The sequence below is a fragment of the Poeciliopsis prolifica genome, unplaced genomic scaffold (genome assembly GCF_027474105.1).
Source record: "Poeciliopsis prolifica strain line A6 unplaced genomic scaffold, Auburn_PproV2 SCAFFOLD046, whole genome shotgun sequence".
Lineage (NCBI taxonomy): Eukaryota > Metazoa > Chordata > Actinopteri > Cyprinodontiformes > Poeciliidae > Poeciliopsis > Poeciliopsis prolifica.
This window is the reverse complement of record NW_026562421.1, coordinates 2,784,911-2,811,208: the sequence shown is the minus strand read 5'-3', so window position 1 is coordinate 2,811,208 and position 26,298 is coordinate 2,784,911. Positions and strand designations below refer to the sequence as shown.

At 42.7% G+C, this 26,298-nt stretch overlaps 1 protein-coding gene across 5 annotated transcripts in view; it reads left to right on the top strand.

Moving 5' to 3' along the window:
- Nucleotides 1–26,298, top strand: part of agap2 (ArfGAP with GTPase domain, ankyrin repeat and PH domain 2) — a 46,348-nt gene that overhangs the window by 18,445 nt on the left and 1,605 nt on the right. For 2 of the 5 annotated variants that reach the window (XM_055056886.1, XM_055056883.1), the window contains exons 6-18: nt 294–428; nt 504–622; nt 19,369–19,512; nt 19,628–19,702; nt 20,761–20,865; nt 21,469–21,649; nt 22,567–22,692; nt 22,778–22,900; nt 23,127–23,186; nt 23,393–23,544; nt 24,596–24,686; nt 25,368–25,590; nt 25,729–25,987. In XM_055056886.1, coding sequence (XP_054912861.1) covers nt 294–428; nt 504–622; nt 19,369–19,512; nt 19,628–19,702; nt 20,761–20,865; nt 21,469–21,649; nt 22,567–22,692; nt 22,778–22,900; nt 23,127–23,186; nt 23,393–23,544; nt 24,596–24,686; nt 25,368–25,590; nt 25,729–25,987 — 1,793 coding nt within the window. The remainder of the gene's footprint in view (nt 1–293; nt 429–503; nt 623–19,368; nt 19,513–19,627; nt 19,703–20,760; nt 20,866–21,468; nt 21,650–22,566; nt 22,693–22,777; nt 22,901–23,126; nt 23,187–23,392; nt 23,545–24,595; nt 24,687–25,367; nt 25,591–25,728; nt 25,988–26,298) is intronic. The other 3 variants (XM_055056887.1, XM_055056884.1, XM_055056885.1) reach the window with 2 other exon arrangements.

Here is a 26,298-nt window from a genome sequence, read left to right as displayed (position 1 = left end):
CATTAACAAACTGTTATTTAGTCAGAAAGACTGGATTGGATAGTTGGTCCAGCCTTACAGTAATCTTTTTCCCAACACCATAATTTAGCTAACACTAGAAAAAGTGTGAAATATTATAATTTCAATATTTTTTTTATAATTTTGACCAAAATAAAGTTAATAACTTTTAAATCATTTTAACCATTATTGTTATAATTTTCCAGTATTCATTTGTCATTTTGGAAAAAAACATTTGTATGTCATCAACAAATATTGTTACATAATAAATATATATTTTTATCTGGATTGATCAGATAAAATAAGCAGCACCAACCCCCGAGTGATCGAGGACCAGCGCGCCCGGCAGCTGTGCATCGACGTGAAACACTCGCTGTTTTATGAGACCTGCGCCACCTACGGGTTCAACGTGGACCGGGTCTTCTCCGAAGGTGAGCTCATTTCATCCTGACCGCCGTCTTAATCAGAGACGAAACATTTCAACCGGAGCTCTGTGTGGTTTTCAGCCGCCCAGAAGATCGTAGCGCAGAAGAAACAGGCGGCGCTGCTGGCGTGTAAATCTCTTCCCAACTCGCCGAGTCACTCTGGAGGATCCACACCTGGATCTGCTTCTCTGCCCGGACAGGTACCACCAGGGCGGTTTCTAACGTTATCGTCACTCCGTTACGTCACCGTATGGCTACATATGTGCTAGCAAGAGAGCTGGCACACTCGCTAGCATGAGAGTTAGCACACTCGCTAATGTTGACTGCTAGCAAACTAGCTAGCGTTATCTACTAGCACACTCGTTAGCTGCTAGCACACTCGCTAGTGTTAGCTGCTAGCATACTAGCTACTGTTAGCTTCTAGCACACTCGCTAACATTAGCTCCTATCACACTAGCTAGCCCTAGCTGGTAGCTCATTCGCTATTATTAGTGCTAGCACACTCGATTGCTTTAGCTGCTAGCATACTAGCTAACCTTAGCTGCTAGCTCACTCTCTAGCATTAGCTGCTAGCACACTCGCTAACGTTAGCTGCTAGCATACTAGCTCAAGTGTGTAATTTTCCTCCATCAAAAGGTTCACAAAGACCTTTTCAACGTTTTCTCTCTGCACAATGCAAATTATTGTTTGCCTTTGCATTAATATGAAACTGAATTTATTTACTTTCAGTATCACTCGCAGCTTCAAAGCTGAGTTGTTATTCTGTATATTAAAATATATTGACAAATATAGCACACAGTATTTAGGGAATTGACACTTTAATCTATCAGAAATAAAACTACTATTGGGTAATATGCTATAAAATTGTCATATTTTCCAGTACAATTTCCAATAAATATTTTGTGCTATGAATAAGTGTAATAGTGAATTATTAATCAATATCAGTTGATAAATAAAGCAGCATCTTTCATGTCATTAAATCACTTTGAAATAACATAAAAATCTAACATTTATGAGATGTAATATATGGCAACATGTTTTTAATGGCTTAAAAAATTCAAAAATATTTTTACTTTAGTTTCTAGTGCAAATATCTTGGTATAGTTGAAATGAGACAAAATAACCTGCAGATAAAATTTAATCCTTAATATTGTTAAAGTTCCAATTTCAGATTAAAGCTGCAAGCAGCCTCGAACGGCCCTCGCAGCCAAGCGCCGCTCCGGCCTATTGCCACCGCGGGGTACGAGCAACCGCCGCCTCACGCCAGCCACCACAGAACCTCTCACGCAGTTTTCAGCGCCTCCGCCCGCACCGCGGAAGCTGTTGCTCAGTTTAAACTTCTCCAACTCCGGTCCAACAGAGCCTTCTTGCTCAAAAGCGTGGTTCGGATTTGCAACTCCAAAATCCAAGCAAAATGTTGAGCGTAGTCCAGTTCTGTGGCTCCAAAAAGCAGGCAAAATGTTCAGGAAAATTTCGCAGCTCCAGCTGTCGCCAGCTGACTGTTATTACGTAGCGTCGATCTGTTTTCTCATTGATGGAGTACCACTGCCTCCTGCTGGGGCAATACTGGTATTGCACTAGCAGTACCAGTATATCGCCACAAGGTGCCAGTGGTACTCCATCAACACTGACCCCCGTGTGTTCTTACTTTGCTGAATGACTTTTGTTTGTATTATTTCTAGCAAAAATGAATGAATGTTTGTACTTTAACCCACAAAATAACTTATATATATATAAAAGTTATAATAATGTATATTTAAATAATTAATAACAACATAACCTATGGGCTGCTGTTTTCTAGGGGGCGCTATAGAGAAATTAGGCCACGCCCACCAAATATTGTGATGGATTCCTGTCGGGGAGTTGATGGGAATCCATCCTTGTGAGTTTGGAGCAGCTGGGCCCAAAAATGTGGAATTGAGAGCCAAACGTATGGCGATGGCGTTACAGGTCACTTCGCCACGCCGCCACGCCCACCTGCTCCATCGTAGCTGGTCGGGGTTGAAATCCTCAATACACCAACATGTCTTCGGTGTCTGGTCACAGTTTCATGTTGATGAGGTCAAAAGGTTCAGATAGCGACCGTTCACAGTAAAACATGACACTTCCTGTTCTCAGGGGGTGTGGCCTAAGTGATGTCATCACTCGACCATAGGATGTTGTAGGACACCCGATGATGTTCAATCACTGAAACTTTGGTGCCTTTGTGAGTTTCTGTGTAGGAGATATAGCAGTTTATTTTTTATGGGGAGTAGGTGAACTTTGACCCCTGCCAACCCCCATTCAGCATACTCAAAAACTCACCGTTTTGATAACTTTAGATGGGACATGCCTTATGAGCAGACTGACCGAGTTTGAAGCCGATCAATCAAAATCCCGGGGAGGAGTTCGATCAAATACGATAGCTGCAAACTGCAAAAATGGGTCAAAATCCGAACTTCAATCTAAAATGGCCGACTTCCTGTGGGGTTTAGACCATGGCTCCAAGAGACTTTTTTGTAAGTCCTGACAAGGTACACACGTGTACAAAGTTTCGTAATTGTAGGTTAAAGCATGGCTTGGGGCTGATCATTTAAAGTTTTCTAGGGGGCGCTATGAAGAAATTAGGCCACGCCCACCAAATATTGTGATGGATTCCTGTGGGGGAGTGGATGAGGATCCATCTTTGTGAAATTGGAGCAGCTGGGCCCAAAAATGTGGAATTGAGAGCCAAACGTATGGCGATGGCGTTAGGTAATTTCGCCACGCCGCCACGCCCACCTGCTCCATCGAAGCTGGTCGGGGTTGGAATCCTCAATACACCAACATGTTTTCTGTGTCTGGGCACAGTTCATGTTGATGAGGTCAAAGGGTCAGATAGCGACCATTCACAGTAAAACATGACACTTCCTGTTCTCAGGGGGCGTGGCCTAAGTGTTGTCATCATTCGACCATAGGGTATTGTAGGGCAGCCGATGATGATCAATTACAGAAACTTTGGTGCCTCTGTGAGTTTCTGTGTAGGAGATATAGCAGTTTATTTTTTATGGGGAGTAGGTGAAATTTGACCCCTGCTAACCCCCCTTCAGCATTCTCAAAAACTCACCGTTTTGATAACTTTAGATGGGACATGCCTTATGAGCAGACTGACCGAGTTTGAAGCCGATCAATCGAAATCCCTAGGAGGAGTTCGATCAAATAGGAAGGCTGTAAACGGCAACAATGGGGTCAAAATCTGAACTTCAATCTAAAATGGCCGTCTTCCTGTGGGTTTCGACCATGGCTCCAAGAGACTTTTTTGTAAGTCCTGACAAGGTACACATGTGTACAACGTTTCGTAAGTAGGTTAAAGCATGGCTTGGGGCTGATCATTTAAAGTTTTCTAGGGGGCGCTATAGAGAAATTAGGCCACGCCCACCAAATATTGTGATGGATTCCTGTAGGGGAGTAGATGAGGGACCATCCTTGTGAGTTTGGAGCAGCTGAGCCTGAAAATGTGGAATTGAGAGCCAAACGTATGGCGATGGCGTTACAGGTCACTTCGCCACGCCACCACGCCCACCTGCTCCATCAAAGCTGGTCGGGGTTGGAATCCTCAATACACCAACATGTTTTCTGTGTCTGGGCACAGTTTCATGTTGATGAGGTCAAAGGGGTCAGATAGTGAAAGTTCACAGTAAAACATTACACTTCCTGTTCTCAGGGGGCGTGGCCAAAGTGATGTCATTATTCGACCATAGGGTATTGTAGGACACCCAATGATGATCAATCATAGAAACTTTGGTGCCTCTGTGAGTTTCTGTGTAGGAGATATAGCAGTTTATTTTTACGGCGAGTAGGTGAACTTTGACCCCTGCTAACCCCCCTTCAGCATACTCAAAAACTCACCGTTTTGATAACTTAGATGGGACATGCCTTATGAACAGACTGACTGAGTTGAAGCCGGTCAATGGAAATCCCTAGGAGGAGTTCGATCAAATACGGAGGCTGTAAACGGCAAAAATGGGCTCAAAATTGGACCTTCAATCCAAAATGGCCGACTTCCTGTGATACTTGCACTATGACATTAATTGTAAATTTAGAGCATCTTGGGGAGCTCTACAAGTGTACCAAATTTCATGTCTCTAGGATAAAGTAAGTGAATAGCAAAGGGTCCTTTGAAAATTTGTAGGTGGCGCTATTGAGCCATTTCTTATGGGATTTTTGCGATGACCTTAAAATACAAAATTTTGAACCTCCCTCTACGCGTCCGCCAAGTTTGGTGAGTTTTTGAATATGATAAAGCCCCCAAAAAGGCCCCTCTTTAGGGGGGCAGAATAATAATTAAAGCTGCAAGCAGCCTCGAACGGCCCTCGCAGCCAAGCGCCGCTCCGGCCTATTGCCACCGCGGGGTACTAGCAACCGTCGCCTCACGTCAGCCACCACAGGCTCTCACGCAGTTTTCAGCTCCTGCGCCCGCACCGCGGAAGCTGTTGCTCAGTTTCCATCAACGCTGGCCACGTGCTAACACAGAAGTTGTTGCGCAGTTTCCACGCCCGTCCACCAGGCCGTACGCACTGATGCGTTTGGAGGCGCTCCTTGACGATGCAAAAAATGTGGTGCAGATTCATTGGTTTAGCGAGGAAATATAGCTGGCGGATTAATGTAGGACGCGCAGTGGAGCCAAAATATATATGGCGTCAGTCGGAAGATCCACGTCTAATTTACAGCCGATCATATGCACATGGCGAAGTACTACAGTTCGTCATTTTTCATCATTTTCAGCTGTGTTTCTAAAGCACTCTATTTCATTGTTAGAGTAAAACTTACTCAGAGTGGCGAATTACTGAAATGGTTTGTAAGAAGTAAGAAAACGCTACATTTACTGCATGATTTAATTCAACAAAAATTATCTGAGATATTTCTATCCTTTAGAAATTTCATGGCAACGCTCTCACAAAGTTTTCGCGCCCATCCGCCCATGGATCTGTCATTGGTGGAGGAACACTGACACCTACTGGCGAAATACTGATATTGTTCTTCATCCTGTTTATCTACTGTTTCATTTGTGGAGCAATACTGACCCCAAGTGGCGAATTACTGAAATGGTTTATAAACACCAAAAATAGGATCAAAATCTGAACTTCAATCTAAAATGGCCGACTTCCTCTGGGGTTTAGACCATGGCTCCAAGAGACTTTTTTGTAAGTCCTGACATGGTACACACGTGTACAAAGTTTCGTAATTGTAGGCTAAAGCATGGCTTGGGGCTGATCATTTAAAATTTTCTAGGGGGCGCTATAGAGAAATTAGGCCACACCCTCCAAATATTGTGATGGATTCCTGTCGGGGAGTGGATGAAGATCCATCCTTGTGAGTTTGGAGCAGCTGCGCCCAAAAATGTGGAATTGAGAGCCAAAAGTATGGCGATGGCGTTACAGGTCACTTCGTCACGCCGCCACGCCCAGCTGCTCCATCGAAGCTGGTCGGGGTTGGAATCTTCAACACACCAACATGTCTTCTGTGTCTGGGCACAGTTTCATGTTGATGAGGTCAAAGGGGTCAGATAGCGACCGTTCAGAGTAAAACATGACACTTCCTTTTCTCAGGGGGCGTGGCCTAAGTGATGTCATCATTCGACCATAGGGTATTGTAGGACACCCGATGATGATCAATCACAGTAACTTTGGTGCCTCTGTGAGTTCTGTGTAGGAAATATAGCAGTTTATGTTTTTATGGCGTGTAGGTGAACTTTGACCCCTGCTAACCCCCTTTCAGCATTCTCAAAAACTCACCGTTTTGATAACTTCAGATGGGACATGCCTTATTAACGGACTGACCGAGTTTGAAGACGATCAATCAAAATCCCTAGGAGGAGTTCGATCAAATACGGAGGCTGTAAACGGCAAAAATGGGGTCAAAATCTGAACTTCAATCTAAAATGGCCGACTTCCTGTGGGGTTTAGACCATGGCTCCAAGAGACTTTTTTGTAAGTCCTGACAAGGTACACATGTGTACAACGTTTCGTAATTGTAGGTTAAAGCATGGCTTGGGGCTGATCATTTAAAGTTTTCTAGGGGGCGCTATAGAGAAATTAGGCCACGCCCCACAAATATTGTGATGGATTCCTGTCGGGAGTTGATGGCGATCCATCCTTGTGAGTTTGGAGCAGCTGGGCCCGAAAATGTGGAATTGAGAGCCAAACGTATGGCGATGGCGTTAGAGGTCACTTTGCCACGCCGCCACGCCCACCTGCTCCATCAAATCTGGTCGGTTGGAATCCTCAACACACCAACATGTCTTCTGTGTCTGGGCACAGTTTCATGTTGATGAGGTCAAAGGGGTCAGATAGCGACCGTCCACAGTAAAACATGACACTTCCTGTTCTCATGGGGCGTGGCCTAAGTGATGTCATCATTCGACCATAGGGTATTGTAGGAGACCCGATAATGATCAATCACAGAAACTTTGGTGCCTCTGTGAGTTTCTGTGTAGGAGATATAGCAGTTTAGTTTTTTATGGCGAGTAGGTGAACTTTGACCCCTGCTAACCCCCCTTCAGCATACTCAAAAACTCACCGTTTTGATAACTTTAGATGGGACATGCCTTATGAACAGACTGACCGAGTTTGAAGCCGATCAATCGAAATCCCTAGGAGGAGTTCGATCAAATACGAAGGCTGTAAACGGCAAAAATGGGGTGAAAATTTGACCTTCAATCCAAAATGGCTGACTTCCTGTGATACTTGCACTATGACATTAATTGTAAATTTTGAGCGTCCTGGGGAGCTCTACAAGTGTACCAAATTTCATGTCTCTAGGATAAAGTAAGTGAATAGCAAAGGGTCCTTTGAAAATTTCTAGGTGGCGCTATTGAGCCATTTTTTATGGGATTTTTGCAATGACCTTAAAATACAAAATTTTGAAACTCCCATTACGCGTCCGCCAAGTTTGGTGAGTTTTTGAAAATGATAAAGCCCCCAAAAAGGCCCCTCTTTAGGGGGGCAGAATAATAATAATTAAAGCTGCAAGCAGCCTCGAGCGGCCCTCGCAGCCAAGCGCCGCTCCGGCCTATTGGCCACCGCAGAGTACTAGCAACCGCCGCCCGACGCCAGCCACCACAGAAACTCTCAGCAGTTTTCAGCACCTCCGCCCGCACCGCGGAAACTGTTGCTTCGTTTCCATCAACGCTCCCCACGTTCTAACACAGAAGTCGTTGCGCGGTTTCCGCGCCCGTCCACCAGGCGGTACGCATCGATGCGTTCGGCGGCACTTCCTGACGACGCACAAAAAATGTGGTGCAGATTCGTTGATATAGCGAGGAGATATAGCTGGCGTATTAATGTAGTTGGCGCAGTGGAGTCAAAATACATTTCAATGTTGTTGGGGTGTTTAGAGGTCAACAAAGGTCATACATATCCAATTTGGCGCCAGTCGGATGATCAACGTATCATTTAGAGCCTATCATATGCACATGGTGAAGAACTGCAGTTCGCCATTTCTACACCCCAATGCGGTTTGGTCAGCAGCCAGCATTCACAGAGTTCATCATCTTGTCGTTTTAAGTCAGTATTCACATGATGAAACAAATATATATGATAGAATAACAGTAAAACTCACAGGAGAAAAAACTGGTGATTGCCTTTGAAAAGTGGGCGGGGCTAGGGTGATTTCATCAAGTGACCATGGAAATGTGTTCAGGGCTGTTCAATAGAGAAACACAGGAAGTGTGATGCAGCTGTGATCTTGCATTTGGAAGTTTTTTAATGTTTATGTTTCATGGCAAATAGTGAAAGTTTTACACTAAGCCACACCCACATGCTTTGATGTTAACTGCAACTGAAATGCAGTGCAACTTTAACATTTTCCTAAAATGAGTCAGGAAAATGGTAAAGGTTAAGATGTATCAGTTTAATAAACCCTTCTGATCAGTAATAAACCAAGGGCAATGCACATTCAGAGAGCACAGTTAACTTTCAGTACATTAGAACAAAAGCACAGGTTTAATCTCTCTCAATAATTAGGTATTAATCACAGCAAGTGGTCCAAGTAAATATTACAACCCCAATGTATCAGTTTAAGAACCCAGAACGTTGTAAGATTGTCGCTCCCAACAATCGTAACCGATCATCCTGTAGTGTGTGGTGTGTTACGACCGATCGGGTCCAGTCGGTGGAACGTCGGGACCGCTTTGATCTAAAATCGGGGATATTGACTGTCTTTAATCATCTTTGCTCATTCATCCAATCTCTGTGGTGTTCCTCCGACTTTTTTTTTATCTTTTAATGAAAGATAATTATAAAATTATTGCACAGAGTACATCTGGTTGAGAAGCACATTCCAATCTTTGGTTGAAATGGCGCATTTGATTTTATTCTGCAGTCATAATACAATTTTAAACAATATAATAAGTTTCAATGAAAGGAGCTGGAATAGGCTACGTTAAGCTTTCGCGGTCAGTTGGGGAGAAAGGATAACTCCCATTTGATTTTCTAAAAACATTGAAAACAGTATTTTTTATGAAAAAAAAAAACTCACCTCCATGTTGCGATGCAACAAATATAATCCTTGCTTACGATATCTCCAGTTCTTAATCCAAGGCTTTGATTTTTGGTTACGTCTTTTTGGGTTAAAATAAGTCCGCAAACTAAAGTTACCAATTCAACGTCGTTGTCCATGTTTGTTTGTTTACTCCAAATTCAGCTGTGGTAGTGCAGAATTTTAATTTGAAGGTATTTCGTAGCTGGTATTAATGTGTTCGAGTGAAACCTCACACTCTTAGAACGAACCCGTTACACCTACGATTTTAAATAGGCTAGTGTGTGTTCTCTCACGTTTTCAGAATTGGCCGACTTTTCTAAAATCGTGTAGTGTGAACTGAGCTTCACTCACCGCATCTCCAGTTACCACTTTTAAGACGAACGGCAATAAAACTCCTCTCCAACAGACCGTTCCGGCTCATGAGCGTCATTCGGGTCTGCAGCTCCAAAACCGAAGCAAACGTTAGCGTGGTCCGGTTCTGTGGCTCCATAAACCAGGCATAATGTTCAGGAAAACTTAGCTGCTCCAACAGTTTAGCAAAAAAAATGTACAGTCCACAGCGTAATGCGCCGAACCTCAACCATCTACGGTCTCCTGCCGACTGCCAGTACTTACAGTAAGTATTAGCACAGCTACAGAACGTGCAGTCCTTCTCAACCAAATTGCTTAAATTTGTTTTTGCCCTTGACTGGCCATTAAGGCAGAGACGAGGGAAATGATGCATTTACTTGCGGTAGGAAATAACAGTCATTAACAAAACGCTACATTTACTCCGTGTTTTAAGCCAACAAAAATTATCTTAGGGCTTACATATAACATTTCAGGTTAAATGTAATCGCTGTCCTTTTGGAAATCTCACGGCAGACGCGCTGGAAACGTTTTCACGGCCGTCCGAAAAAACCGAACTTGATTTGTTTTCTCATTGATGGAGTACCAGTGACTCCTGCTGGCGCAATAATGGTATTGCGCCAGCAGTACCAGTATTGCGCCACCAGGGGCCAGTCGTACTCCATCAACACTGACCAGAATGTGTTACTCAGCGGAGCTGAGTAACACAATAAAGGTTTTGCTGAATGACGATGTTTGTATTATTTCTAGCCAAAATTAATGAATGTTTGTACTCTAACCCACAAAACAAAATTATTAAAAAAAATAAAACTTTAAAAATAAAATTGAGAGCCAAACGTATGGCAATGGCGTTACAGTCACTTCGCCACGCCGCCACGCCCACCTGCTCCATCGAAGCTGGTCGGGGTTGGAATCCTCAATACACCAACATGTCTTCTGTGACTGGGCACAGTTTCATGTTGATGAGGTCAAAGGGGTCAGATAGCGACCATTGACAGTAAAACATGACACTTCCTGTTCTCAGGGGGCGTGGCCTAAGTGATGTCATCATTTGACCATAGGGTAATGTAGGAGACCCGATGATGATCAATCACAGAAACTTTGGTGCCTCTGTGAGTTTCTGTGTAGGAGATATAGCAGTTTATGTTTTTATGGCGAGTAGGTGAACTTTGACCCCTGCTAACCCCCCTTCAGCATACTCAAAAACTCACCGTTTAGATAACTTTAGATGAGACATGCCTTATGAACAGACTGACCGAGTTTGAAGCCGATCAATCGAAATCCCTAGGAGGAGATAGATCAAATACGAAGGCTGTAAACGGCAAAAATGGGGTCAAAAACCGAACTTGAATCCAAAATGGCTGACTTCCTGTGGGGTTTAGACCATGGCTCCAAGAGACTTTTTTGTACGTCCTGACAAGGTACACATGTGTACAAAGTTTCGTATTTGTAGGTTAAAGCATGGCTTGGGGCTGATCATTTAAAGTTTTCTAGGGGGCGCTATAGAGAAATTAGGCTACGCCCACCAAATATTGTGATGGATTCCTGTTGGGGAGTGGATGAGGGTCCATCCTTATGAGTTTGCAGCAGCTGGGCCCGAAAATGTGGAATTGAGAGCCAAACGTATGGCGATGGCGTTACAGGTCACTTCGCCACGCCACCACGCCCACCTGCTCCATCGAAGCTGGTCTGGGTTAGAATCCTCAATACACCAACATGTTCTCTGTGTCTGGGCACAGTTTCATGTTGATGAGGTCAAAGGGGTCAGATAGCGAACGTTCACAGTAAAACATTACACTTCCTGTTCTCAGGGGGCGTGGCCTAAGTGATGTCATCATTCGACCATAGGGTATTGTAGACCCGATGATGATCAATCACAGAAACTTTGATGCTTCTGTGAGTTTCTGTGTAAGAGATATAGCAGTTTATTTTTTTATGGCGAGTAGGTGAACTTTGACCCCTGCTAACCCCCCTTCAGCATACTCAAAAACTCACCGTTTAGATAACTTTAGATGGGACATGCCTTATGAACAGACTGACCGAGTTTGAAGTCGATCAATCAAAATCCCTAGGAGGAGATAGATCAAATACAAAGGCTGTAACGGCAAAAATCGGCAAAAATGGGGTCAAAATGGGAACTTCAATCAAAAATGGCTGACTTCCTGTGATACTTGCACTATGACATTAATTGTAAATTTTGAGCGTCTTGGGGAGTTCTACAAGTGTACCAAATTTCATGTGTCTACGATAAAGTAAGTGAATAGCAGAGGGTAAAAAAGGGTGTTTTTCCAATTTCTAGGTGGCGCCGTAGAGACATTTCTGTTGCAATTTTTGCTACGACTTTAAAATACGTAAATTTTAAACAGGCTTAAGGCCTCCGCCAAGTTTGGTGAGTTTTTGAATATGATAAAGCCCCCAAAAAGCCAATTCATTTGGGTGGAAGAATAATAATAATAATAAACAATAGGAAAACAATAGGCCTTCGCAGCGCTTAGCTGCTCGGGCCTAATAAGAAACAGTACAGAAACAATAGGCCTTCGCAGCGCTTAGCTGCTCGGGCCTAATAAGAAACAGTAGGAAAACAATAGGCCTTCGCAGCGCTTAGCTGCTCGGGCCTAATTATGTGACTTATAAGATGAGAAAAATGTATTGTTATAAGTTAAATTAAAGCTGCAAGCAGCCTCGAGCGGCCCTCGCAGCCAAGCGCCGCTCCGGCCTATTGCCACCGGGGTACGAGGAACCGCCGCCTCACGTCAGCCACCACAGAAGCTCTCACGCAGTTTTCAGCTCCTCCGCCCGCACCGCGGAAGCTGTTGCTCAGTTTTCATCAAAGCTGCGCACGTGCTAAGACAGAAGTTGTTGCGCAGTTTCCGCGCCCGTCCACCAGGCGGTACGCATCTATGCGTTTCGGCGGCTATCCTTGACGATGCAAAAAAATGTGGTATAGATTCATTGCTTTAGCGAGGAAATATAGCTGGCGGATTAATGTAGGACGCGCAGTGGAGTCAAAATATATTTCAATGCTGTTGTTCTCTTTAGAGGTCAACAAAGGTCATACGTATCCAATTTGGCGTCAGTCGGATGATCCACGTGACATTTACAGCCGATCATATGCACATAGCGAAGTACTACAGTTCGTCATTTTTCATCATTTTCAGCTGTGTTTCTAAAGCACTCTATTTCATTGTTGGAGTAATACTTACTCAGAGTGGCGAATTACTGAAATGGTTTGTAAGAAGTAAGAAAACGCTACATTTACTGCATGATTTAATTCAACAAAAATTATCTGAGACATTTCTATCCTTTTAGAAATGTCATGGCAACACACTCACAAAGTTTTCATGCCCATCCGCCCGTGGATCTGTTTATCATCGGTGGAGGAACACTGACACCTACTGGGCGAAATACTGATATTGTTCTTCATCCTGATTATCTGCTGTTTCATTTGTGGAGCAATACTGACCCCAAGTGGCGAATTACTGAAATGGTTTATAAACGCCAAAAATGGGATCAAAATCTGAACTTCAATCTAAAATGGCCGACTTCCTCTGGGGTTTAGACCATGGCTCCAAGAGACTTTTTTGTAAGTCCTGACATGGTACACATGTGTACAAAGTTTCGTAATTGTAGGTTAAAGCATGGCTTGGGGCTGATCATTTTAAATTTTCTAGGGGCGCTATAGAGAAATTGGGCCACACCCTACAAATATTGTGATGGATTCCTGTCGGGGAGTGGATGAAGATCCATCCTTGTGAGGTTGGAGCAGCTGCGCCCAAAAATGTGGAATTGAGAGCCAAACGTATGGCGATGGCGTTACAGGACACTTCGCCACGCCGCCACGCCCAGCTGCTCCATCGTAGCTGGTCGGGATTAGAATCCTCAACACACCAACATGGCTTCTGTGTCTGGGCACAGTTTCATGTTGATGAGGTCAAAGGGGTCAGATAGCGACCTTTCACAGTAAAACATTACTTCCTGTTCTCAGGGGGCGTGACCTAAGTGATGTCATCATTCGACCATACGGTATTGTAGGACACCCGATGATGATCAATCACAGTAACTTTGGTGCCTCTGTGAGTTTCTGTGTAGGAAATATAGCAGTTTATGTTTTTTATGGCGAGTAGGTGAACTTTGACCCCTGCTAACCCTCCTTCAGCATTCTCAAAAACTCACCGTTTTGATAACTTTAGATGGGACATGCCTTATGAACAGACTGACCGAGTTTGAAGCCGATCAATCGAAATCCCTAGGAGGAGTTCGATCAAATACGGAGGCTGTAAACGGCAAAAATGGGGTCAAAATATGAACTTCAATCTAAAATGGCCGACTTCCTGTGGGGTTTAGACCATGGCTCCAAGAGACTTTTTTGTAAGTCCTGACAAGGTACACATGTGTACAACATTTCGTAATTGTAGGTTAAAGCATGGCTTGGGGCTGATCATTTAAAGTTTTCTAGGGGGCGCTATAGAGAAATTAGGCCACGCCCACCAAATATTGTGATGGATTCCTGTCAGGGAGTGGATGAAGATCCATCCTTGTGAGGTTGGAGCAGCTGGAACAGAAACTGTGGAATTGAGAGCAAAACGTATGGCGATGGCGTTACAGGTCACTTCGCCACGCCCAGCTGCTCCATCGAAGCTGGTCGGGGTTGGAATCCTCAACACACCAACATTTCTTCTGTGTCTGGGCACAGTTTCATGTTGATGAGGTCAAAGGGGTCAGATCGTGAAAGTTCACAGTAAAACATTACTCTTCCTTTTCTCAGGGGGCGTGGCCAAAGTGATGTCATCATTCGACCATAGGGTATTGTAGGACACCCAATGTTGATCAATCATAGAAACTTTGGTGCCTCTGTGAGTTTCTGTGTAGGAGATATAGCAGTTTTATTTTTTTACGGCGAGTAGGTGAACTTTGACCCCTGCTAACCCCCCTTCAGCATACTCAAAAACTCACAATTTTGATAACTTTAGATGGGACATGCCTTATGAACAGACTGACCGAGTTTGAAGCCGATCAATCGAAATCCCTAGGAGGAGTTCGATCAAATACGAAGGCTGTAAACGGCAAAAATGGCCTCAAAATTGGACCTTCAATCCAAAATGGCCGACTTCCTGTGATACTTGCACTATGACATTAATTGTAAATTTTGAGCGTCCTGGGGAGCTCTACAAGTGTACCAAATTTCATGTCTCTAGGATAAAGTAAGTGAATAGCAAAGGGTCCTTTGAAAATTTCTAGGTGGCGCTATTGAGCCATTTCTTGTGGGATTTTTGTGATGACCTTAAAAATCAAAATTTTTAACCAGGCTTAAGGCCTCCGCCAAGTTTGGTGAGTTTTCCAATATGATAAGGCCCCCAAAAAGCCCCCCAAAGAGGTGGGAAGAAAAATAATAATAATAATTAAAGCTGCAAGCAGCCTCGAACGGCCCTCGCAGCCAAGCGCCGCTCCGGCCTATTGCCACCGCGGGGTACGAGCAACCGCCGCCTCACGCCAGCCACCACAGAAGCTCTCACTCAGTTTTCAGTGCCTCCGCCCGCACCGCGGAAGCTGTTGCTCAGTTTCCATCAACGCTGCGCACGTGCTAAGACAGAAGTTGTTGCGCAGTTTCCGCGCCCGTCCACCAGGCGGTACGCATCGATGCGTTCGGCAGCTATCCTTCACGATGCAAAAAAATGTGGTATAGATTCATTGGTTTAGCGAGGAAATATAGCTGGCGGATTAATGTAGGGGCGCAGTGGAGTCAAAATACATTTCAATGCTGTTTTGCTCTTTAGAGGTCAACAAAGGTCATACGTATCCAATTTGGCGCCAGTCCGATGATCCACGTGTCATTTAGAGCCGATCATATGCACGTGGCGAAGAACTGCAGTTTGTCATTTGTACACCCCAATGCGGTTCGGTCAGCAGCCAGCATTCATAGAGTTCATCATGTTATCGTTTTTAGTCAGTATTCACATGATGAAACCCATATAAATTATAGAACAACAGTAAAATATACAGCAGAAAAAACATGTGACTGCCTCTTAAAAGTGGGCGGGGCAGTGAGGTCATCAAGTGACCATGGAAATGTGTTCAGGGCTGTTCTCTAGAAAGACAGGAAGTGTCATGCAGCTGTGATCTTGCATTTGGAAGTCATTTAATGTTGATGTTTCATGGTAAATAGTGAAAGTTTTACACTAAGCCACACCCACATGCTTGATGTTAACTACAACTGAGATCTAAATGCAGTGCAACTTTAACGTTATCGTGAAATGAGTCAGGAAAATGGTGAAGGTTAAGATGTATCAGTTTAATAAACCGCACTGTTCAGTAATAAACCAAGGGCAATGCACAATAACAGAGCACAGTTAACTTTCAGCACTTTAGAACAATAGCACAGGCTGAATCCCACCCATTAATTAGGTATTAATCACAGGAAGTGCTGCAACTAAATATTACAACCCCAATGGATGGGTAAAAAGATACTTAGCATTTTCTCAGAGCTCTTTGAAACGACATTTTAAACATCTTCTATACATAATAACAAGTCTGAATGTATGAAACTGGATGTATCACACACACTATTCAGTTTATTGAATTAGTAAAGCGCTTCCTTAGCATTAAAAACGTTGCAGGCCTCGGGCATTGGGTTAGCATCCTCCTCAGAATAACTGTTCCAAACATGACGGCTTCCAGAACCAGCAGGAAGGAATAAATTACTCACCGCACCGCGAGTTACGACTGTTTAAACGAACAGCAATGGGCTCTTTGCACCTGCCGCGCTGACGTCACAACTGTATACCCGAATGCGGCTCTTTTTTCCACTTTCAGAAACTATGACTGCTATAAAGACAAAGTCGTACTTAAGACACAAATAAAACAATACTATGTACTTTGTTTGAGTTTTCATGGATTTCCAAGCGATCCTCAATTAAGACAGCTTGTAAATATTCGTTGCTACAAGTTAAAGCTACCTCTTGAAGCTAACGCCGTACACACCACTCTAAACACCGTCTTAATGAGCCATTCACAACAAGCATGCAAAAGTAATAAAACAAAATAACACAGAAACCTTAAGCAGCACGGCCATATTTTTCTAAAAGTAATAACTCTGAATCTGAACAGTCAGCTGAACTAGAACTCCGATACCAGAGTAAGCTCTGTGCTCGTTTTTCTTCGTCATACTTCAAGCAAAAACTCTGAACTGTAATCTGCCCCCGCCCCCCTCCCCGCTGCTTTATTGTCGTTAACAATAAACACACGTAATATGCTTGAAAATAAGGCACAGTGTCCGTTAGAATGGCTGAGAAATCTTTAGATAATTAAATAGTAGATTTTTACTAGAAAGCTAGCAGGCTTGTGCTAGCAGTTTAAAGAAAATAAAACTCACCTTCATATCTGTGAATGTATAACGAGGCGAACATCTTAAAACCTTTCTTTGCCTTACTTGTTGGGGTTTCGGATCGATGTACATTATTAATTGTTACCTTGGAAAAACATTTCAGCCGTTATTCCCGAACGTGTAAGCTGAGGTGCAAAGAGCCCATTAAACTTCTCCAACTCCGGTCCAACAGAGCCTTCTTGCTCAAAAGCGTGGTTCGGATTTGCAACTCCAAAATCCAAGCAAAATGTTGAGCGTAGTCCAGTTCTGTGGCTCCAAAAAGCAAGCAAAATGTTCAGGAAAACTTCGCAGCTCCAGCTGTCGCCGGCTGACTGTTATTACATAGCGTCGATCTGTTTTCTCATTGATGGAGTACCACTGCCTCCTGCTGGCGCAATACTGGTATTGCACCAGCAGTACCAGTATATTGCCACAAGGTGCCAGTGGTACTCCATCAACACTGACCCCAGTGTGTTCTTACTTCGCTGTGTCATAAGTTTTGCTGAATGACTTTGTTTGTATTATTTCTAGCAAAAATGAATGAATGTTTGTACTTTAACCCACAAAATAAACTTATATATATATATATATAAAAAGTTATAATAATGTATATTTAAATAATTAATAACAACATAACCTATGGGCTGCTGTTTTCTAGGGGGCGCTATAGAGAAATTAGGCCACGCCCTACAAATATTGTGATGGATTCCTGTAAGGGAGTGTATTAGGATCCATCCTGTGAGTTTGCAGCAGCTGGGCCGAAAATGTGGAATTTAGAGCCAAACGTTATGGCGATGGCGTTACAGGTCACTTCGCCACGCCGCCACGCCCACCTGCTCCATCGAAGCTGGTCGGGATTAGAATCCTCAATACACCAACATGTCTTCTGTGTCTGGGCACAGTTTCATGTTGATGAGGTCAAAGGGGTCAGATAGCGACCATTGACAGTAAAACATGACACTTTCTGTTCTCAGGGGGCGTGGCCTAAGTCATGTCATCATTCGACCATAGGGTATTGTAGAAGACCCGATGATGATGAATCACAGAAACTTTGGTGCCTCTGTGAGTTTGTGTGTAGGAGATATAGCAGTTTATTTTTTTACAGCTAGTAGGTGAACTTTGACCCCTTGCAGCCCCACTTCAACATACTCAAAAACTCACCGTTTAGATAACTTTAGATGGGACATGCCTTATGAACAGACTGACCGAGTTTGAAGCCGATCAATCGAAATCCCTAGGAGGAGTTCGATCAAATACGAAGGCTGTAAACGGCAAAAATGGGGTCAAAAACCGAACTTGAATCCAAAATGGCCGACTTCCTGTGGGGTTTAGACCATGGCTCCAAGAGACTTTTTTGTACGTCCTGACAAGGTACACATGTGTACAAAGTTTCGTATTTGTAGGTTAAAGCATGGCTTGGGGCTGATCATTTAAAGTTTTCTAGGGGGCGCTATAGAGAAATTAGGCCACGCCCACCAAATATTGTGATGGATTCTTGTCGGGGAGTCGATGAGGATCCATCTTTGTGAATTTGGAGCAGCTGGGACCGAAAATGTGGAATTTAGAGCCAAACGTATGGCGATGGCGTTAGAGGTCACTTCGCCACGCCGCCACGCCCACCTCCTCTATTGTAGCTGGTCGGGGTTAGAATCCTCAATACACCAACATGTTTTCTGTGTCTGGGCACAGTTTCATGTTGATGAGGTCAAAGGGGTCAGATAGCGACCGTTCACAGTAAAACATTACACTTCCTGTTCTCAGGGGGCGTGGCCTAAGTGAGGTCATCATTCGACCATAGGGTATTGTAGAAGACCCGATGATGATCAATCACAGAAACTTTGGTGCTTCTGTGAGTTTCTGTGTAGGAGATATAGCAGTTTATTTTTTTACGGCGAGTAGGTGAACTTTGACCCCTGCTGACCCCCCTTCAACATACTCAAAAACTCACCGTTTAGATAACTTTAGATGGGACATGCCTTATGAACAGACTGACCGAGTTTGAAGTCGATCAATCAAAATCCCTAGGAGGAGATAGATCAAATACAAAGGCTGTAAACGGCAAAAATTGGCAAAAATGGGGTCAAAATGGGAACTTCAATCAAAAATGGCTGACTTCCTGTGATACTTGCACTATGACATTAATTGTAAATTTTGAGCGTTGGGGAGCTCTACAAGTGTACCAAATTTCATGTCTCTACGATAAAGTAAGTGAATAGCAGAGGGTAAAAAAGGGTGTTTTCCAATTTCTAGGTGGCGCCGTAGAGACATTTCTGTTGCAATTTTGCGACGACTTTAAAATACGTAAATTTTAAACAGGCTTAAGGCCTCTGCCAAGTTGGTGAGTTTTTGAATATGATAAAGCCCCCAAAAAGCCAATTCATTTGGGTGGAAGAATAATAATAATAAACAATATGAAAACAATAGGCCTTCGCAGCGCTTAGCTGCTCGGGCCTAATAATAATAATAATAATAAAAACAGTACAGATACAATAGGCCTTCGCAGCGCTTAGCTGCTCGGGCCTAATTAAATTATCTGCCCGGGTTACTAGATTTTATGTCTTTGCAGTGAACATAGATTTTAAATATAAATCAAGTCTTTAAAGTCTAATTTTACTCCACCTCAGACACGTTTTATCACCTCATCACTCACTCACATCATCCTCACTCTCTCCATCTCCTTCTTCTCATCTCCATTCCCATCTTGACCCTGTGACCTCTGGGCTCCCCCTCCCCTCTCAGGCCAGTAATGGCCCCAGCAGCGGCTACGCCTGCTCCCTCCCCTCCACCCCCGTGGTGGGTCACAGAGACCTGAGGGCGGCTCAGGTGGAGGGGGGCGGCAGCTCGCGTCTGAAGTCCATCCCCAGGCGACCTTCCCTGTTTAAGGTCAGTCCCCCTCCAACCGTTCCCTCTCCTGTCATGTCACTCTCATTTCCATCCAGCTCCCCCGTCGTTCATCTCTGTTGGGATTAAAAATTGCTTTCTACGGGGTTTGTTTCAGAACCGGGACCCGGACAAGAAAGCAGGCGATTCGAAGGGGGATCAGAGCGGTGTGCGAGGCGTCCCGCTCAAACAGGTTTGTGTTGTTCTTGCTAGCGCTGAAACGATTAATCGTATTAATTGTGATTAACCGATTGTTTTTTCTAAATGATCGATTCTCATAGAAAGGTTTTCCAGGAAAGTCCCTGTTGTGTCACAGCATTGGGTCAGATAGGGCTGAAATGATTAAACGTGATTAATCGATTTTCTTTTTTTTTAAATGAGCGATTCATAGAAGGAGTTTCCAGAAGGATCCCTCCTGTCTCACAGCTTTGTATCAAATAAGTTATTTATGATTAACTGACTATTAAAATAATTGTGAGCTAATCTAGTAATCGATTAATAATTGGATTTGCTGAAAGAACACCATAAAGTAGTAATTGAGCCAAGACTACACACAGTCTGCATGCATTTTGCATTTAAGATAATGAAAACTTTTTTGGTTGTGAATATTTTCTACCTAAAGCCCCTGAAATGGCAGGTTTAGCTTGACCTAGTTCAAATTATTTAAATAAATCTCGTATTAAACACCTTTTGCTATCCTATTATTAATTGGTTAATCCAAAAAATGCACTGCATTAATACCAAGTCTTTTCACACGTTGATGTTAGGAGTATTTTTTAGATGCAGATGTTTCCTTTGCAAAGCTTCTATTACATTTCAGGCAATACAATGTCTATTTTCTTATCTTCAAAAGGAAGATAAGAAATACTGTACATGAAAAACTTAAATGAAAAATCTGCAGTGAGGCAGTTTTTTTATCCAATTAATTTAGAATTGTTCATCAATTGATTTTTCTGATGGTTATTTGTTAGAATTATTGATTAATCGATGACTAGCTGTGACTGTATTCTTTACAAACAGAAATACAGAACTCAGAGGAACTAAACAATTTATTCCAGTTCCCTTTTCAGACAGGAGAAGGGAAGCAAAATGAATGTATCTGCTTTTCGCAGCAGCTTTCAGTTTCATCTTTTCTAACCTTTCCCCAGCGTGTTTCTATTAATACAGGAGCTCTGAGTTGCTTTGAAGGCACTAGTTAAATTTAGCCAGACTGTGTGTCATGCTAAATCTGCAATTGTCTGTTTTCATCAGGGCATCCTGTTCAAGAGGAGTGGCAACTCTCTGAACAAGGAGTGGAAGAAGAAATACGTCACCCTTTCCAACAATGGCACGCTGTCTTATCACTCCAGCTCCAGTGTAAGAAAAACAGCGTCCAGCCCTGATCGATACAGCCGTAAAGCACCAGCAGCGCCTCTGGAGAGCGCTTATCTGCAGATTTACAGTCGCAACGACACCTTAGACGACACATTCTCGTTTTGTGCAGCTCTAATTTGAACTCTTATTGATTTCATAGAAAGGATTCTATAAAAAAGGCTTCAAATTGTTTGTTGAATCGTTTCTATTTTATATATAAAATATTATATGTAGAAATCTGAGCAGATTTGACATCTAGAATCCCTGTTGGTTATGTTTAAATTGTAAATATAATTTTGAGGCTGTTGAGGCAGAACTGGAAGGGGAAAAATTAAGAGTTTGAAAAAATATCTGTTTCTAGACTTTATTATTTTTCTGAGATCTTGTAAACATGTAGCTGGGTCGTTACAAAAACAAATGTTTGGCATGTTGCTTAAAATAAATAATATTGTACACACATGGGAAAGGGCAGTGCAATACGGCTTGAAAGAAAAAAAATACTTTATTTGTTTAATTTTAACATTTGACTCGACAACTTTTTTCCTCCTCTAGAGTTTTATCATTTCACAGAACCGTAACATGTCACTAAACATGTCATCATCACAGGATTACACGCAGAACACCCATGGCAAGGAGATCGACCTGCTACGTGTGACGGTTAAAGTTCCTGGGAAACGCCCGCCGAGAGCCGTCGCGCCTGCCGGACCCTCAGCTGCTCCCCCGGCGTCTTTACCTGGAGTCAACGGGATCAGCAAGGAGCCGGCCGCAGCTGACGGCACCAGCACAGGTACGCTGAATCAGTTCGCCAATTCAGCTGGGCATTGAACAGATGCTTGTTATACTTTTAATTCATATTTATTGATATTAAGGCAGAATTTTGTAACTGAATAATTTGTTTAGTATTAAGTATTTCGTAACTCAACTCTCCATGTTTTCTCTTTTCTTAAATATTTTTTTCGAACGAAAGAAATAAACTATATTTTAGAAAAAGAAGCATAGTCTGGCAAACTTTTTTTCTATGGGAAAAAAACTAACAAACCAACAATAAGATTTTTTTCATAAGAGAAAAAAAAGGCAGATTCATTCATTCTCTAAAGTCATATTTTTGCCAAGTTTTTTCATTCATTTACAAATGTCACAGTTCAAAGCTAATTATTCAGTTAGCAGGCTAAATAGTTAGTTTACTAACCATATATTTTAGTTTTAGCAAAATATTCACCTTGCTAATTAAATATTTAGCTTGCTAATTAAATATTTAGCTTGCTAACTGAATATTTTGTTTGAAACTGACATTCATAAATGAATGAAAAACAATAGTAAGTACAATATATTGCCTCTATTGATGTTTCTGATGAGGCAAAATGAAACTCAGACCCTACAGAGGGCTGCTGTTTATGAAAAAGAACAATTTAAGACAAACTACTATTTCCACTGACAGATTATTTCACTTATAATATGACATTTTTTCCACATTATAAGTGAAATCATCTGCAAGTGGAACCAGTACTTTTTTTAAATCAATATCAAGAACATATTGACTGAAAACAAGCTAAAAAGTTGCTTTAAAGTTGTTTTGTTCTAAGATGTTTACACTGGAAACTAGACTAAAATACTTGGTATCATTTGATGTTTTTGCAGTGTATTCTCAGGTGAAATGTGTTATTCTTACTACATGATAAACAGAAAACCTTCACGTTCTCTCAGTTCCTCAGTTGTGTCCGCCCACTCTGTCTGTCGCCGACGAGCGGCCCGGCGCTTTGTCGCCACAAGGAGGCGAGAGAGGACTGCAGCGCTGCCCTTCATCGCTGTCCGCTAAAGCACAAAGTGTTGGCAAGTGTAACGCACAAGATTCAACCTCAAATGTCTGCCACCGCCGCAGCAGCTGATTATTCTCTTTTCTCCTTTTTAATGTCAGACGGCCTTGAAGGGTCGGCCGGAAAAGATCCGGGCCAAGCGTCTCCCATGAGTGACAGGAAGAAGAACAGGAGGAAGAAAAGCATGAATCAGAAAGGGGATGCAGCTGTTGGCCAAGCTGATGGTAAAGTCGCTTTTTCTGCGAAATGATCTGAACATTTTGGAAATCTTCCGCTATACTGCACTCTAAAGATTATTTTGTTTCACTACAAACAACTTATTCCTAACTGCCTGTCGTTCCAGTCTAAAAATGGATTATAAAATATCTGTTGAGATTTCTTGACAGCTTATTTCCCGTCTCTCTGTTTCTCTGTTTTTCCTTTCCCCTGTGCGTTTCTCTCGCTTTGCAGCCAAACGCAAAATGTGGAAATTAAAGAGCTTTGGTAGCTTGAGAAACATTAATAAGACAGGTAACACATGAGGGTGCAGTCTTTCCATCCCAACCATCCCAAGCATGTGTTCATCCAAATAACCCCGACATCTTTTGTTCTTCACCTCTCAGACTTTAAGCCATTTTGTGTTTGTTTTTGATAAATCTCCACAGATTATCCCACTATGACCATGTCCAGTGTGTGCAGATGTGACCAACAGTTGTATTGTTCTCGTGTACTTGCAGAGGAAGAGAATGCCGACTTTATTATAGTTTCCTCTACCGGCCAAATGTGGCACTTTGAGGCGCAGAGCCTGGAGGAGAGGGATTCCTGGGTGTCAGCAATAGAGAGCCAGATCCTGGCGAGCCTGCAGTCCTGTGAGAGCGGCAGAAATAAGGTAACAAAAAATAAACATTTTTTAAATAAATAATTCCCCAAAACACTGGAACATGTGCACTTTCTATAGAACAGAAAATCAGAGGTGTGACTCCTAAGATAGACTATAAATTGTACCAGAAGTTATTGTGAGACACGATAATATTGTTGTTTTGAGACCATTTTCACTGCAAAAGCACAAAACCTTACCAGGTAATTTTGGTCTGTTTTATTGTGAAAATATCTTAGTACCTAGCAACTCAGGCCCCGCCCTGTAGCCTAGCAATCAGCTGGAGTAGCCAGCCTTATTTGTATTTATTTAAAGTGACAGAGTCCCTAAACCAGCTCATTCTGAAAAAAGCTCAGTGAGGTTTTTTTGTTTTTCCCATTACAGAAAATGAATGCATCAGGCATCTTTTTGTAAATAGATATATTTTTTTCTTTGTTTAATTACCTAAAAACAGAAATAAAGTGGTGGTTCTATAAAAACAACCCACAAATTTCCTAGAATAAATATTTATCAGACGTCTTAACGTTGATTTTGTGGCTGTAATTGAGTTTAATTTAGCTGAACTGGGGCAAAAAATGTCTCTTTGGTTTGGAAATTTTCCCTGATATAAACAGAAGCTCCTCACCAGAGTTCGGGTGTTTTCATTTATTTATTTTGGATATTTAAGATATCTTCCAGTTGTATTGTTAAATGTTCATTAGAATTGAAAGTTTATTGTTTTGAGACTATTTCCAAGAAATGTGCTGATAATAATGCAAGCACATTCTCTCAAACAACAATATTGTCTTTTATAAAATTTATTAAATTTCTGGGGTAATTCATCATCCAGCAAAGTCTTGCTGGACTTGATGGAGCCTAAAGCTTTTGTCTTCATCTTGGACCCTGGTGGATGTCCAGTTGTCTTCCTGTGTGGCTGAACTTGTAGCTCTGCATCTGTAATTTAAATAAGTTTGCTCCAGATTAATAAATTTTTGCAGCAAAACAAGATCAGCTTCCCTGAGGTCAAATGTCGCCCAGTTTTGTGTATTGTTAGACTGAAAGGGTTGATGCTTTCTGTGGCCAGGCCCGGAGGAGCAGTCAGAGCGAGGCCGTGGCGCTGCAGGCCATCCGAAACACCAAAGGAAACAACCTGTGTGTGGACTGCGAAGCATCGAGTGAGTTCACGTTCTACACTGCAAAAACACTAAATATTACCAAGTATTTACAGAAAAAAGATCTTAGTGCATTTCAGAAAATACAAAACTAACGTACAAGTAACTTTTCAGCTAGTTATAGGACAGAGGTGTCCAAAGTGTGGCCCGCAGGCCATTTCCGGCCCTCTGGAGGATTTTTATGGCCCAAATGGAGCAAATCTGGCCTGCAACCATAGGTGGTTGGTGCAGATGGACACTTAGTAAAATGATTACAGGGTCATTTTACTAAGATCAAAATTGTTTAGTTTGTTGTTTTCATCTTCATTCCAGATGAAAGCAGGGCGTCTTCAGTCAGAGACATCTTCAGATTAGCTACAATACAGACTGCTACAGGAGATCTTTCCTGTTGACATCATCACTCTCTGTTTGAAGAATCTGAATTAATATTAATAACAACATTTAATTTCCCTTTGAGAAGTTCTACTTCCACTAATAGATTTGTTTTTACTTAAAACAAGACATTTTCTACATGTTTTAAGTGGAGTTAGCTTTTTATTTTTTATCAATATGAACAATTTAACCTAAAATAAGCTCCTCTAACATGATGAAAAGTTACTTGTCTGTAAAGTCGACCAAACGTACTTGCAGTGTTATGATTTTGCTTCAGTGCTGCAACCGGACTCAGCTCTCTTGTCCCTGCAGATCCCACCTGGGCCAGTCTGAACCTGGGCGCCCTCATCTGCATCGAGTGTTCTGGGATCCACCGGAACCTGGGGACCCACCTGTCTCGCGTTCGCTCGTTGGACCTGGACGACTGGCCGGGGGAACTCACGCAGGTTCTGGCTGCCATCGGAAACCACATGGCGAACAGCGTGTGGGAGAGCTGCCCCCAGGGCCGGACCAAACCCACGCCGAACGCAACACGGTGGGTTGAACCAAACCAACAACTAACCAACATGGTTTAGCTTCAGTTTAATAAATAAACCTTTTAAATGAACATGGAGGTTTCTCTACGTCGTTCGATGTTTTCATGTGCGCTCTTGTGATGTTTCCGTGTCACCAGAGAGGAACGAGAGTCCTGGATCCGGGCAAAGTATGAGCAACGCGCCTTCGTTGCTCCTCTGCGGCCGGCCTGTGAGGACAGCGTGCCGGCGTCGCTCCTGTCCGCGGTGACCGACCGGGATCTGCCCCGGCTGCTGCTGCTTCTGGCCCACTGCACCAAGGAGCAAATCAACGCACAGCTGGCCGCCGCGCCGTCGCGTACGGCTCTGCACGCCGCCTGCCAGCTGGGAGACGTGGTCATGACCCAGCTGCTCGTCTGGGTGGGTGTATTTCTGTTTTTACGTCCCGCGCTAGTCTGAAAGAATCCTTAGATGTCTGGTAACGTTTATTTTTAGAAGAACAAAAGAAGCTGCATATTTTCAAGGATTAAAACAACAGAAATGAACTAGAACGCTGCTGTTTTTTATGAGTAATCAAGTTTTGCAGAGAAGAAAAATAAAATGGAGAACTTCTTTTGTGGCACTTTTTGCTCTCTTAACAAAAGCTCCAGAAAATAAAGAGAAAAAAAGATTTTAATCCAATGGATTTTGCTTAATTTCTTATTCTATAGTAACTATTAAATCCTTAAAGG